General features: G+C 36.4%; 7 protein-coding genes across 7 annotated transcripts; 5 read left to right on the forward strand and 2 right to left on the reverse strand.

Annotated features, from left to right (window-relative positions):
• Window positions 1-183: 183 nt before the first annotated feature.
• FDP41_010851 (uncharacterized protein) lies at window positions 184-4713 on the forward strand (the record flags this gene model as incomplete). Its single annotated transcript, XM_044701194.1, has 1 exon — window positions 184-4713. The coding sequence occupies one exon, from the start codon at window positions 184-186 to the stop codon at window positions 4711-4713; it is 4530 nt and encodes a 1509-aa protein (XP_044567585.1).
• Window positions 4714-4835: 122 nt separating this feature from the next.
• FDP41_010852 (uncharacterized protein) lies at window positions 4836-5417 on the forward strand (the record flags this gene model as incomplete). Its single annotated transcript, XM_044701195.1, has 1 exon — window positions 4836-5417. One exon carries the CDS (start codon window positions 4836-4838, stop codon window positions 5415-5417), a length of 582 nt encoding a protein of 193 aa, XP_044567586.1.
• A 201-nt stretch (window positions 5418-5618) lies between these two features.
• Window positions 5619-6530, reverse strand: FDP41_010853 (uncharacterized protein; the record flags this gene model as incomplete). The annotated part of the gene is made up of 1 exon (XM_044701196.1): window positions 5619-6530. The coding sequence occupies one exon, from the start codon at window positions 6528-6530 to the stop codon at window positions 5619-5621; it is 912 nt and encodes a 303-aa protein (XP_044567587.1).
• Window positions 6531-6679: 149 nt separating this feature from the next.
• On the forward strand, window positions 6680-7843 carry FDP41_010854 (uncharacterized protein; the record flags this gene model as incomplete). The annotated part of the gene is made up of 2 exons (XM_044701197.1): window positions 6680-7603; window positions 7772-7843. 2 exons carry the CDS (start codon window positions 6680-6682, stop codon window positions 7841-7843), a joined length of 996 nt encoding a protein of 331 aa, XP_044567588.1.
• A 172-nt stretch (window positions 7844-8015) lies between these two features.
• On the reverse strand, window positions 8016-9341 carry FDP41_010855 (uncharacterized protein; the record flags this gene model as incomplete). Its single annotated transcript, XM_044701198.1, has 1 exon — window positions 8016-9341. One exon carries the CDS (start codon window positions 9339-9341, stop codon window positions 8016-8018), a length of 1326 nt encoding a protein of 441 aa, XP_044567589.1.
• Window positions 9342-9613: 272 nt separating this feature from the next.
• On the forward strand, window positions 9614-10276 carry FDP41_010856 (uncharacterized protein; the record flags this gene model as incomplete). Its single annotated transcript, XM_044701199.1, has 1 exon — window positions 9614-10276. One exon carries the CDS (start codon window positions 9614-9616, stop codon window positions 10274-10276), a length of 663 nt encoding a protein of 220 aa, XP_044567590.1.
• An 871-nt stretch (window positions 10277-11147) lies between these two features.
• On the forward strand, window positions 11148-15604 carry FDP41_010857 (uncharacterized protein; the record flags this gene model as incomplete). The annotated part of the gene is made up of 3 exons (XM_044701200.1): window positions 11148-14625; window positions 14812-15024; window positions 15126-15604. 3 exons carry the CDS (start codon window positions 11148-11150, stop codon window positions 15602-15604), a joined length of 4170 nt encoding a protein of 1389 aa, XP_044567591.1.
• Between the last annotated feature and the right edge of the window lie 89 nt (window positions 15605-15693).

Raw genomic sequence — 15693 nt, forward strand, 5'->3', positions numbered from 1 at the left:
GTCAAAGGAGCTTATTCAGAATGTGACTGGTGTTGAGAAGATTTGGAAGATTGATGAAAAGATGTGGTGCATCTCTATTCGCGTACAGCAGAATAACTTGCGAAGGACTGAAGTTGAATTGCTAGACATGATGACGTTGGCCAAGACGTCAAAAAAGATTGTAAAAAATACAAACATTGGAAAATGGACCCGAAACAAAGCAACTCGGCATCACAAGAAGAAGAAGAAAACTTGTTTGGATCATCCAACCCACAACAAGATGATGATCTTTTCGGAGACTCAACTAGTGGTGATTTTTCTTCATTTTTGGGTAACAACTCAGGTCTGGAAAACCTTTCTCTGAACGAAAACAAGGCATCATCGGATACTCAACACGATGATGGAAGGAAATCGACTACTGCCGATACCATACAAATCATGAAGGATAATGATGAACAAGTTCAATCACTTGAAAGTATCACTCCTATTGTGGACAATCATAACATTTGTTCAAACACAAGTGATAGAACAACATCGTTAGCAACTCACACAAACACTACCGATGATGATGATGATAATTTGTTCGGAACTTCATCCGATAATGACCCTTTTATGAAGGAAATTTCATTGAACGAAAATACTTCATTCCTCGATGATGAAACTAAATCATCAAACCATGACATACCTACTTTGCCATCAGTCTTATCACCTCCTTCTACCGCAACTCCACCAATGATGAACCAATCTCAAAGGGATGATTCAATGATGGTATCCAGTCCTTCTTCGGGAATTCGTTCTCCACGTATCGACACTACTTCCAACCAACAACAACAACAACAGCAATACCATCATGAGAAAACACCTCCTCCCTTGTCCTCTCCTCCTCCTCCTCCACTTGCTACAACATCAAACAGCACAACATCAAAGCCTTCTGTAGCTATGAATAGAGGAGCCAATCGTTACGTCAATAGTTTTGGTGTTAGTAGTAATACCAAGAGTCATAATACCATTCAGTCGAATGCTGTTTTCACTCCCCCTTCTCCCCATCCGACAACAGCAACCACCACTCACACTTCATCCATGAATATCCACAATAGTGGTGGAATGATGATGAGTACTAGTAACAACATGCTGCAACCAACGCCCTCCAATATGATGACTAATCAAGCAGGCTTTAGCTTAAATAACGGAATGCCCCCAACATTGAACAATGTAACTCCTGCTTCATCAATTCCTTCTCACCATCATCAACGAATGATCTCTTCCCCTCCACCATCCATGATGATGATGAACACTTCTCAGCATAATTTAACAGGCAACACTAGTACGAGTGGAATTCCTTCATCAACAAATTCACTGACAAATCACAGTGGCCATTTGCAACAATTCGAAAATCAATCAATCAATTCCATGCCAATGATGAATTCTTCTTCTTCATACAGCACTACGAATGCTACTACTGGACAAACAAGAAACATGATGACACCTCCTCCTGTGATGGGAACGACACCTTCTGCTTCATCATTTGTGAACAACTCTGTTCAAGACAATATGAATATTAACCAATTCAATAACAACATCCCATCATCCAACATGATGAACCCACAATTTCAAAGTGCTATGTATTCATCATCTTATCAACAAGGATGTAATAGCGTTTCTCCAACTAATTTATTGACTAACCAAAGCGGAGCTGTAATGGAGGGTATTAGAAGCCCAACGGGATATCCTTCCATGAATAATCAATTTACAAATTATAATAATTATACGAGTGGAATGAATGCATTGCCAAATCAACAACTTAACATTCCTTCCTCACAATACTCTATGAATACTTCTACATTTATTCCATCCTATGATTCATCTGCAGTGAATAACAATCTCATGAACATGAATCAATTCGGAATGATGAATAACTCGCAATATCCAACCATGTCCATGATGATGGGTATGAATAATCCACAAATGATGTATCATTCACAAAGACCCATGTCTCCAAGCTATCAACAAAATTTAATGCTATCAAAGCAACAATTACAACAAGAACATGAATTGCGTTTGAAATATTCAAGACCAGTTTTTACTTTTACGTTTGGAGGTAAAATTATTTCATCATTTCCAACAACTCAACAAAGAACGCCAGTACAAACTAGTGCCAATACATTTTTAGCTGGAGCTAGATCACCAACAAATTTCCATGGTGGCGATCAGCCAACAAGTCAAGAATCGCAAGGTGTGCTTTATCCAGGCAATTTTAAAGTTCACAAATTGAGTCAAGTGCTCAAAATTGCATGTCCAATGGTTAAATCTTTGGAAGATTATCCAATCGCTAACATCTCTCAACAGTTTGACAACGATTCTAACAGTGCCATTTTAGATCAACTCATCAAGTTTATGAATTTAAAGATTTATGAAAAACAACAAATTTTATTCCAGCAAGCAGATGATCAAGTTGTGGGAGAAAAGATGCTTTGGGAACTAATCAAAATTGTTGCCAAGAATGTAAATGGAAACATTGGAATGGTTTCAAATGATATTAATGCTCTTTTGACCGTTCTTTGTTCAAGCTCAACAGCTCCAGTGGATGACCTTGTTACCTCTAGCTCAACATCAGGTGATGTTCAACCAGAACAAGTGGTTGCATTACAAAACATGTTAATTAATGGACAGATCAAACAAGCTTGCCAATATGCTCAAAGTAACAAAATGTGGGCTCATGCAATTCTTTTGAGTAGTATGGTAGACAAACAGACCTATCAATCTGTAGTTTCAAGTTTTGCATTGAGCGCACTGAATCCAGGAACACCGCTTCGTACTCTTTATTGTACATTCGCAGGAAAACCATTGGATGCATTTGAGTCGAATTCTATTGTTAGCACTGATCAATATGGAAATCAATACTCTTCACAATCCTCTCAAGATCAGCAACAACAAATTGAAAAATTGTGTTCTCAATGGATTCAAAACTTGTCCATTCTATTTAATAATAGACAAGGAAAGGTGTCTCAAGCAGCTATTGAAAAATTAGGAGATGTTTTATGGAAAGATTGTTATCAAGTACCACAATCACATTTTTGTTATGTATTGGGAGATTTTGCTACATTGATTTCTGCTTTTGCCATGTCACAACCACCATCATCCATAACATCTCCAGGTAGATCCACACCTCAGAGTCAAGTGAATCAACAATTAATTACTGGCATGATCGCCTCTTCTTCAATTGTAAACAGAAGAGTTCTTCTTATTGCAGGTGATAATAAGAGAGATATTAGACATTACATTTCTGATGAGACTATGCAATTGACCGAAGTCTTTGAACTCTTAAAATCGCTCATGACAAGAAATATTTTATCAAGTTTACAAAATGATTCACAACAACAATTTCCTCCAGTTTCCTTGCTGATGAATTCTACTCTATTAGCTTACAAATTAATTTATGCTTATTATTTGGCTGAGTTTGGATATTTAGATAAGGCCAATGAATGTTGTGATTATTTGATCGATATTGTCAAAAAGACACAACAAACGATTCGATTTGGAATTGCATTCAAACTCCATCTTCAGGAATTGAAATTGAGAATTCAAGAATCATCCAAACTCACTGGTACTCCAATTGCATCATCCTCATTAGCCTCTTCGTCCTCAAAGAAACAAAGTGGCGGAGGTGTGACTGGATGGTTCATTAGAGGACTCGAAAGTATTATCCATGGAACAGACTCTGAAGAATCATCTCCCAGTAGTACCAACAACAACAACACTCAGGCTGCCTCCACTCACTTTTCACCACCTCTTGGTCATTCCACATCCATGCCAAACATTGCTGGAAACAGTGGTTTAGGCATACCCTCAACTTCAGCATTGATGCAACAACAACATGTGTCATCTCTCTCATTGAATCAAAATAACATGCTGCTCTCAACACGACCAGCCAGCTATACTCCTCCACCAACACAAACACCACCTCCACCCCTTTCATCATCATCCTTACAACAAACCTCACAAACACCACCTCCACCCCTTTCATCATCTTCTCAGGACAATAATGGGTCCTCCTCAAGTGGTGGTGGTGGAGTTTCATCTTGGTGGAAAGGTTGGTTTGGAGGATCCTCTTCAAAATCTTCATCTTCCAAAAAAGAAGCCAACATTGGCAAAAAGAATGAATTCTATTATGATGAAAGTAAAAAGAGATGGGTCAGAAGAGGACAAGAGAATGAAGTGGTTGAACAAAATACTGCACCACCACCAACCCTTGAAGCCATTCCTTCAAATAACTTGCAATCAGCTGCTTCTCAATTGCGTGGTGGAGCTTCTCGTTATGTGAATATGTTTAGTGGAGGTGCTGGTGCTGGCGTAACCACCACCACCACTGCAATGACCTCTTCGACCTATGGTGGTGTGTCTTCTTCCACTCCACCACCATCCACGATGATGATGATGAATAATCGTTCTTCAATGAACACTTCCACTCCACCACCAATGACTTCCTATTTCATGCCAAGTCCACAAGCTTCAACTGGAGGTTCCTATGAAATTCCAGACTTGAATCAATCGATGACACCACCTCCTCCAACCAATCATGCAATGCCACCTCCTCCAAGTGGTGGTAGTAGTGGTGGAATGATGATGAGTACTAGTAACAACATGCTGCAGCCAACGCCCTCCAATATGATGACTTATCAAGCAGGCTTTAGCTTAAATAACGGAATGCCACCACCAACCAGTAACATGTATTGATTCCATGTCTTATTCGTCATTCTCTTCGTCAAAGAATTTGAATAAAAAAAACTTTCAAAAAAATTGAAGAACATTCTCAACACACCACACAACGCACTCACCTCACTCCGATCGGAATCCAAATGCCCAAAGTCAGAGAATTAAAACATCACGAACAAAAGCTTCTCAAAAAAGTTGATTTTTTGAATTGGAAATCGGATGGTGTTACTCCCGAATATAAAGAATATATTTTAAAAACCATTCAAAAATATCAATTACGTGATCAAAAAGAATTCTTTAATTATCAACGAATTGCAACACAGATCAACAACACCATTAATAACATTAAACAATTGGATGACAAACTCTACAGAGATTTCAAAGTGAATCAATTGGTTATGCTCGGAAAAAAACTGTTTGATATGGGAATTTTAGATTCTGAGGCTGAAATTGAAACATTAAACAAAATTACGGTCGGAAGGTTGTGCCGAAGAAGAATATCATATCTGTTAAAGGTGCTACATTTTGCAGAGAGTGGTCGATTGGCTAACATGTACATTCAACATGGACATATTCGAATTGGTCCTGAAGTGGTGAGGGATGAAGCATTTCTGGTTTCTAGAAATTTAGAAGATTTTATTACCTGGACGAACAAATCCAAGATTAAGACAACCATTCAGAAGTTTAATGAAACTTATGATGATTTTGAAGCATTGTTAGAATAAAGATTAGCTAAGACCATTCTTTGAGAATCTTCTTCATTTTTCACCTCTCTACGCACAATATGGTTTCAACGATTCCAGCAAATTCAAGTCAACTTCTCGTGCGACGTGCAACAGCTTTAGCGTTGTTGAATCCAAAATTTTTGAATCCATAATATGGAATAGGAACATTGTTTTAAGCTTGTAGGCAATTCTTTCAAGTCGCTATCCATCACTCAACAAATATTTCACCACCAACACATACAATAGTACAAAAATCAAACCAATTAAAAATAAAATCGTATTCTCATTAAGACCTCCACAGTATTGGTAATAATAATGATGCTTCCTCAAATATTTCATCATCTTTGAAGTTCTCTTTGGAGAATTGTGTTTTACATTGGACTCGAGTAATTGACAATAATTATCAAGTGTATATTTCATGTTTGATGAGGGTGTGGAATATAATAATTCATTGGTATTTTCTAACTTGGGAGGACTCATCGAGTTCCTTTCCGACTTATTGACAACAATGTCTTCACCATCCATGAGACTAGTTGTACATGAAGAAGAGAGAGGAGAGGAATGACAACTTTTTGATTTTCTCTTTTCACAATTATTACTATTATTGATGACTAATTCTTTTAAATATTTTGTTTTTTCAATTGTGTCTTGTGGAGATTGTTCACAATATTTCTGTAATTTGTTTAATTCTTCAATGGTTGTTGTAAATCCTTCTACTTGATATTCTTGTGGTGTTAAATAGGGGCCATATTTAAATTTCATTCTTGTTTCTTTAGAAGAAGATGAAAAAGGATCATAAAAATCTTCACCTGGATCCAAAGCACGAGATGAAATAAAATCGTGATGATCATCTCGTTGAGAGGTAGGGGAATGAAATAAATGATTGTTTAGAGGAGTCATGGGTGCACTCGTATTTTCCTCATGATGATGGTCATATTCTAATGGTTGAATAGTGTGATTACAGTGGTGAATGGAAGAAGAAGAGAAAGGAGAGAATTCCTCAATCTCATCCTCTCTGTTTCTTTTGTTTCTTTTTAGTGATGAATTCTGATGAGTAAATAATTCTTCGGAGGAGGAGATGTCTCTTCCCTTTTGATGTTGAGGCTTGATCATTTTTTTAATCTCTTCAGACTGTATCGACAGTTGCGATCTCTCTGATTGTGATTCCAATGATTACAAAGAGATTGAGGCGACCCTAGTGAGGCTTTGATGATGCAGAACTCACACACTCCTCTCTCTGTTTGTTGATTACGATCAAAAAAATGATGCAAAGGCTTTCCTTTGTGCTGTTGGTTGTGCTTGGGTTGATTCAACTGTTGTTGCTCACCACCACCACCACCACCACTCTTGCAATGACCACCATGAAGATCCGATCATCTTCATCATCACCAACATTTCCAATTTATCCCTTCATTCGTCCTCTCACTCTCTCCGATAAAGGCAATGATGTTTTCCTCTTGCAATTATTTTTACAGAGAGACTCGTATTGTCAATCCCGATATGGACATGCAACTGAGGGTTTTATGAGTGGAATCTTCTCTAATCAAACACTGGATTGTTTGATTCAATTTATGGCCTCTCATCATTTATTCCCATTGAAACCAGAATTAACTCCAGAAACTGCAATGGAATTACTTTCACTCTATTCCTATGATGGTTATCGAGATGAATATGTGAAGTTCAATTCAAAAATGAATCAGAATGGTGGTGGTAAATGGATGAATTCAACTCTTCAATTACCATCTCCATACAAGTATTATGTTCATGTTCCAGTGTATGCAAATCGAAGCATTGAAACAACTTGTTCACTTTTTGATAAGAATGGAAATAAGAGACATTTCTTTACATGTCGAACACATGGACAACAAACATTTAATGAATTTACAAGCGATGGTAACACACCTACTGGATTATATACATTTGATTTAAATACACCTGAAGATGATCCAAAAGAATATGGCCCCTATGATGTCAATAGAGCTGTTTATGGACTAAAAGGAAACGCTTTCTATATTTATCCAAAGATTCGAAGTGGAATTTTATTACATACTGGTGAATGGCCAAGTTATAATCCAATGCCTAATAGTCATGGTTGTATTCATGCTAAACCTCAAGATATTGAAAGAATTGCTCATATTTTAAAGAATGATTTGGGAGTGGTGGCACATCAGAATTTATTTGGAAAGGTAAGTGAAGAGGAGGATGATAATAGATTTATTTGAATAATGATTTTGTGTGAATACAATCTTACATATTCGTGACTCATGGTGTTTCTTTGATCTGCATTCGACGTTTTTTCTTTTTGCAAAATTTTCTATGATTGAACTATTTTTTACTAATTTCGAATATTGCAGTACCCTTATCCATTCCAACAACAAGGTTTGCTGAGTGTGGTGCAATACAAGGATGATGATGGTAAATGGTAATGATCAAGACAATGAAATTTCCAGAATGGAGAATGTGATCCAGCAAGATGTGTTCACGAAAAGTTAAGTGAAAACTTTAAATAAATTATTGAATTTTACTGTTGTTTAATAAGGGGACAAAGTGTGTATTCTCAGCTCTGAGGATTGATATAATGAGCTGCTCATTAATCTCTTACTTGTTGAAAATATCTAATAGCAATTGAACAATGAAATGATAAGGAGTCTCTGATAGATAAAAACTAGTTTTGATCATGAAAAAGATCATGGCAGCCCAAAAAGTGAAAAAGAATCCCCAAATAAAGAAAGTTCTTTTGATAATTTGCCATAAATAGCTTGCAGTATCACTCTCATTGTTGCTTTCTTGATTATCTTCATCCTCCATCTGTTCCATTGAACTTGCACTGCTCGATCGAGACTGTACCGAGGAAGAAGAAGAAGAGGTAGTGGTGACACTGGTAGCTTTCTCAGTCTTCTTTTTAGATTTGGTACTACTGGTCCTAGTAGAGGTGGTGGTGGTGGTCAAAGTGGTGGTATTATTACCTCTCGTAGTAGTCTCTCCACCATGATTAAGAGAAGAACTAGTTGAGTAGTTTTTCTGATCATTTGTGGTTTCACTCTTCTTCATTCCACTATAAGGAATTGCAATAAAATAAAATGCAGACACCACCACAACCACCATTGCAAAATATCCTTCCAATGCAAAAGACATTCTCATACTTGGATAGAAAAATGTAATGGATTTCTCATAGGGATTAAATTGATAAGGTGGTGGATTTTGAATGGCATTAAATACAGTTCCAGCCATACATACAATATAAATTAAGATACATAACATGAATAGAGCATATTTTCCAAATGGTAATAAACTTTGTAGTGTTGAAATTCCAATAATAAATCCAGTAATGACAAACCCAATTAAAAATATTTTTGATAAGGAAGAGAGAATGGAAAAGAGAGATTGACTTGAAGAACCACCACCACCAGTACTACTATCACTACTCTTTTCAAATTCAGCTTGATATTTTGTATACAATTCCTTCACAAATTCCAAATCAATGAAATGATTCAATTCTTCACTCAATTCATCATCATCTTTCAATGCAATTTTCACACAATCCCACATTTGTGTTTCTCTTAAATTACATTCATAGGGTTTTAAATCATTAAATTTAGATTGAATACTAATACTTGGTAAATGTGTTAAATGTAATGTTTCAATGACAAATTGTTGAGATTGAGGTGTAAATTCTACTAAAATTCCTTTTATATCATTTGGGAATGATTCAACATATTTCACAAGTAAATCTCTATAGAGTTTACAATGAAGACATTTATGAGATGTTTCTTGTTCTTTGGTAAATGTAGCAAGTGTAATGATGTGATGAGTGGAACGATATTCTTTAAGAAGAGATTGATATTCAAGAGTGGTGGAGATGGAATGAATATTTTTAGAAGAGAATGAAGAAGAAGAGGCATGAGAAGGTGTTGATGTAAGCATAATGCTGCTCATGATCAACAGGAAGAACAAGATATGGATGAATGGAAATTTTCTTGTTGTTGTTGATGGTGATGATGGCAGTGAACAACGACAATGTTGGTGTGAGGGTTGTATTCGTATCATTTGTGTTTTCGAAACGCGCGGTGATGAATTTCCACCACAACAACAATAACGAGAGGATTTTTTTTTAAATTTTTTTTAAAAAAAATATTCTCCACAAAGCCTTTCATCAAAGAGTTCCAATTCGCAATATTGCGAATCTTCTTCTTCCAATGATTCCAAAAGAACATTGTTTCCTTCAACCAGTGAATGTTTCCGATCATTTAGATTTAATACATTCCTATGAAAGTGAATCATATCCTTCCGATGAAGCAGCCACTTTTGAAAAATTAAAATATCGATTATTGAATGCCAATGATGTCTTTCGAGGATATTTTTATCGTTCTCCATCTTCAAATGAATTCACTCCATTATTATTGGGTGAAATGAGCTCAACAAAGAATGCCATTGAATTCAGTACTGAAACTGACCCCAATACATCACATAATACATCATCATTACAACCACCATTACAACCATCACATAATACATCATTATTACAACCACTACTGATTGGATTTGTGTGTGGAACAAAAACCAATGCTCATTCTCTGACTCATCAAAGCATGTCCATCAATGATCCAAATGGTAGAACACTTTGTATTCATTCAGTGGTGATTAAAAAAGAATTTAGAAATTGTGGATTAGGTCTTGATATGTTACAATTATATTTAAATTATTTGAAAGAGAATTCTATTTGTGATCAAGTATTATTAATTACAAAGAAACATTTAATTCATTTCTATGAAAAGGCAGGATTTAAATTGAATGGTGAATCTAATGTAGTACATGGTCAAGAGAAGTGGTATGAAATGTCTTTTAATTTGAAGATTTGATCATCTTTGAAAGAGTAGTACAAAGTTTCATTCATGGGTTTATTATAATCCTTTTAGATTCATTAAAAGTAGTATTCATTCATTAGAATGATCATGAAACCTCAATTGAGAAAGTAAATTGAATGATCACGAAATGAAACAAGAAAGTAAATTGTGTCCATGACTGAGATGCTGAACAGAAAAAACATTTCTTGATGTTCTTTTTTTTAATGATGGTCTGAAAGAGATAGATCATCACCACATGTCATGGATAAGGTACGAAGGTATTTCATGCGTTTGATGAATGATCTCTCTCTCCAGAGTACTCTCACAAGAAGTAGAATTGAATTCAACATCTCAACATCATCATCATCACCAACACCACTCTGACCACCACCACCACCACAATAACCTTGAAGAACTTCATGTCCCTAATCATGAATGTCCTATTACTCGAGTGGAATTGGTGGGAATTTTCAGTATGACAACAACAACAACAACACCACCACCACCACCACATTGCAATTATTGTTTGTCCATTCAATCATGATGATGATGGTGATTCATGATTGAGAATGATGATTCACTTGTCATCCTCACGATGATGATATTACGTAATTATCATCATCTCCATCTCTCCATGTCATTATAAACCTCTCAAAAAACCCTTAAAAAACAAACTACAGCAGTTGTGTGCGACCGACACACAACAATAGACAGTCGACTGACTCTATTCAACTGAAGTAGTCTACTGAGTATATAGTCACTAGTGCCACCACCACTCCACCACTCCACCACTCTATTGGAGGCGCAACTCATTCAATCTCAACAACAAGAATTTCCATCGTTCGTTTTATGCTGTAGCACACTAGTAGTAGCCTATGGAGTCACAATGAAACAGTCTAAAAGTAATCATCATCTACGACAACAACAACAACACCACAACAACCACAACAATAATAGCAATCCAAACTTGGATAAGAAAAATAGGCCGACAACAGGTCGTATGAGTAACAATCAATCAGGATCCTCTCCAAAGAACCAAAGAAACAACAAACCAACAACCTTTTCAAAAACAACAACCTGTCGAGATGGTCCCATCACGAACAACACTTGTCTCGAAGGTCAACCTGAAAAAAATGATCCAATTCTTCTTCCTGCAGTGATCACAACGACAACTTCTACAACTACTACAATTACTACGGTGGATGAACATTCATCGAGTGTTCCTTTATCATTGTCGGAATGGATGGACACCTCAATTACACCTCAAACATCTTCTTACAAGAATGAAGAGAATTCTATAAACATCAATGAAGTAATAATGAATGATGGTGATCAAGTTGAGAAAGGCTTCTTGGAACAAGAATCTGCCACTACTACCTCTGAAGCCATGGCTATTACCAACTCACCATTCATGAATAATGCATCTTCATCTCTGGATTCCAATCATGATGATAACAATAATGAGAAACGAATCTCGGAGGTAAGCTCTTCCACCACCGATTCAAGAAAAAGTCGAGCTTCATCATGTATGAAGAATCATTCACGATCCATTTATGAAATGTTTGTGAATGGAGAACTTGGAGATGATTTACAAGATGATGGAGATGATCGTTTTAAAGCCAATTCAAATCGAAGAAAACAACTAGCAACAAGTTGGCAAACTTTGACACAACCAACTTCAAATGTGACCATTCGTTTAGATCCAAAATTAATTGAGCAACAAATTGAAAGGAAACAACAAGCATTGGAACAAGTTGATCTTACGAAAATGTCTCTCTCAGAGAATGGACATGAATACAAATTTCCAAATACTTCAAATAAGAAGAATACTCTGACACCTTCTATCACAACAACAACGACCTCATCAGGAGCAACCACAACAACAACATTGACTCGAAAAAGAAGTACTACGGATCCTGTTCATCTTCTAACTACAGCAATGCCACTTAGAAGTAATAGCAATAGTTGTAATAGTAGTATTAGCAATACTAGTCATGGACAAAGTGCTATTACTGTTGAGACATCATCTTCACCTGAAGTCATCATTCATCCCATGGTCTCCATGTCACCATTGAATTCTCCAACCGATGAAGAAGGAACCAAACCTCTATGCTTGAGTAGTAATAACAGTGAAATCATTCATTCACCACCACCACCATCAACACCACCAACCATTTCACCCTCATCATCGAGTGATACAAACACCATCAACACCATCAACACCGCCACCGCTGCTGCTGAGACGTGTAAGACTCTACAAGAAAGAATTCACTCTGAACAACAAACTAGTTGCAATGATCAAAAAAACAGAACATTGAAAGATGATCTTGTCCTTGATGGTCTTCCTTCTGCTTATAATATTGTCACAAAAAAACCTCGAAGAATACCATCCACCAGTTCAAAGAGAAAACTAGGTTACACCACCACCACCACCACCACCAATCGACCCAATTCTCTCTCTCTCACATTCAACACAGTTTCGAACCTCAATGCAAGTATCAACAATTATACCACTACCAAGAATACCAGAATGAACAACACCCATTCAACCATCAACAACACCAACAACAACACGAAGGAACCAACAGTAAGAATGAGATCCATTCATCGGAATAGTGTCGTATCCAACAAATCAGTCACCACAGAACCCTATTCTGAATTTGAGAATTTTCTTACTCCTCAAAGTGGTGAATTTCACAACAAGTGTTTCATGTTTGATTTGTTCTGTAGTGTCAAGGTGGTACTTTGTATTTTGTTTATTGCAACCATAGCGATGAGTGGACTCATTATTTGGTTATCAAGTTATCTCATGTTAGAATTTCAAGTCATTCCAGTCATGGCCACAAGTTCCAATGAAGACATTACCTCCCTTTTGAAATATAGTTGGACTTCACTGATTCATTTTGCTCCCTATATTTTAACGAATACACGATCGGTCATGACTGGATTGCATGGAAATTTGACCATAAAAGAGGTCATTTCTAATTCCAATAATAATCATTTAAACATTCAGAGAAAATTATTTGCTCAAATGCTATCACGATCCATGATGTTTAATCAAATCTTTGCTGTCGATTTATCTGGAAGTTATGTGGGAGTAGTGATGGACTTGTCAAGTGGAATGCAAAGTTTCATCATGTTCAATAATACCAACAATCGATCCATTTATTTCTCTCGCATGCAAGATGGGAACTTGATACCAGGTACAGAAATGGAAATTACCAATTTTGAAGATCCAACGTCCAATTCGACTTTTTTAATGATGAATCATTCCCTTCAAAAACTCGTAGAATTAGATCTACAACGACTTGAGAATGGATTGGCACCTTTAGAAACCTCAGTATGGAGTTCCATCTATTATATCAAGAGTTCTGGTGAATACTCCATCTCTTGTATCATTCCTTATTATTCTGGAAAGGTCTATTCTGGATTTATTTCACTTTCATTTTCTATTCGAACTCTCTCTGATCAACTCAAAACTCAAACACAACTTGATAAGGGTCATCGAGCATTTATCATTCGAAAAGATGGTGTCGTGTTGGGAAGTAGTCATGGTCTTTCTACAAGTACTGCTGATACTGGATCCTTACATGATGAGGATGATCATCATGTTCAAGATAGTGTCGTTTCCTCCATCACACAACAATTATTCAAATTGTATGGCACCTATGATCCCATGTATCAATCAAAGGTTCTCAATGTGAGCCATCTACCTCGATCCATGTTTCTAAGAGATTTAACAACAGGATCAGGACATTATGTCACTGTTGAATCCCTTTCAGATGATGACGGTGGTAGTGGTGATCCTCATTCGATATCCACATCTCACTACTCTTCTCTGGATTGGATCATTATTCATTCGACACCCAAAGATATTGTTTCTACCTATCTTGGATTATCCAATGTGATTATATTAATTGTTACTTTGGTGTTAATTGTAATATCTTCAGGTGTCTCACTCTTGGTGAGTGCTCTCATTTCAAGACCATTAGGATCACTCAAGAGAAGAGTCGATCGAATGGCACAATTGAATTTTAAAACAAAGGATGAAAGTGTACCTGTGATGACATTTTCAGAAGTTCGTTCCATTATTACTTCTGTGAACAATATGGGAAAAGGACTTCGAAGTTTTTCAAAATATGTTCCATCGGAAATTGTTGCATCCATCGTTCAGTCCAATCAACCAGCAGCACTTGGAGTACAATGGAAAGTGATTACATTGTATTTTTCTGATATTGCTAGTTTTACGAATATGACTGAAAAGATGTCACCTGATCTGTTGGTTGAGCTCATGTGTGATTTTTTCACTCATCAGACTGATATTATTATGAGTACTAAAGGAACGATTGACAAGTTTATTGGAGGTATGTGATTTTAATTGTGAACTTCAAAGATATATTCAGTTGTTTATTTGACACTTGGTCATTTAACGGAAACTTGGGATCATGATGGAATTTTTAATGAAAACTTGGAATGTGGAACCACTGCAATTCTTTTCAAATGGTCGAATCTCTTTTGAATGATTCACGTGTGTGCGGTGTTCATTTCAGACTCAATTATGGCCTTCTGGAATGATCCCATTCCTATTCGTGACCATGAATTAGCTGCTGTCGAAAGTGCTTATCTCTGTCAACAAGCCCTAGTGCCATTTAATAACAGATGGAGAGAAAAGTTGTGTAGTCAGAAGAATCGTTACAATGTGGATTATAGTAACTTTACTTTGAAAGTGAGAATTGGATTGCACACTGGAGAGTGCTTTATTGGTATGTTATGGTTTTGAATTCATTCATTTCTCACTCATTTTCGGATGGTCCATGAATTTGATGTGATCGAACTAACTCTATGGCCTTTTCCAAAATATCAGGAAATATTGGAAGTGTGGATCGAATGAATTACACTTGCATTGGTGACGCAGTGAACACCAGTTCAAGGTTAGAATCACTCAATTCCATGTATGGAACTTCAATAATGATTAGTGAAAATGTCTATGCTAAAGTACACAGAAAATTCTTGTGTAAATGGGTCGATGTGGTTTGTGTGAAAGGCAAAGCAATTCCCATCAATATCTACAGTGTGATTGAAAAGAAGGAACATGCATCATCGGAAGCCATCAAAATGTGTGCTGCCTATCAAGCCCTTCGTGAAATGTTTTTAAATTTGCGTTTTGAAGAGGCCATTGAATTCATTGAGACCAATGAAGATATATTGAGCTACATGTCAGAATCAAAAGAAAAAGCTTCCTATCAACTTATTAAGAAGAAATGTATGGAACGGATGGACTTGGATCTTCCAGAGAGTGAGGAAGACTTGTTTTGGATTGCAACTAAATTAAATGAAAAGTAAATCGAGCTTGTAATATTGGGAGCATTGAAAAATCTCTGTTGTATCGAAAGCTTCATTTGAAAAGGATTCACGTGCCTGTTTATTCCTCA

This window comes from Naegleria fowleri (genome assembly GCF_008403515.1).
Source record: "Naegleria fowleri strain ATCC 30894 chromosome Unknown tig7, whole genome shotgun sequence".
Lineage (NCBI taxonomy): Eukaryota > Heterolobosea > Eutetramitea > Acrasida > Naegleriidae > Naegleria > Naegleria fowleri.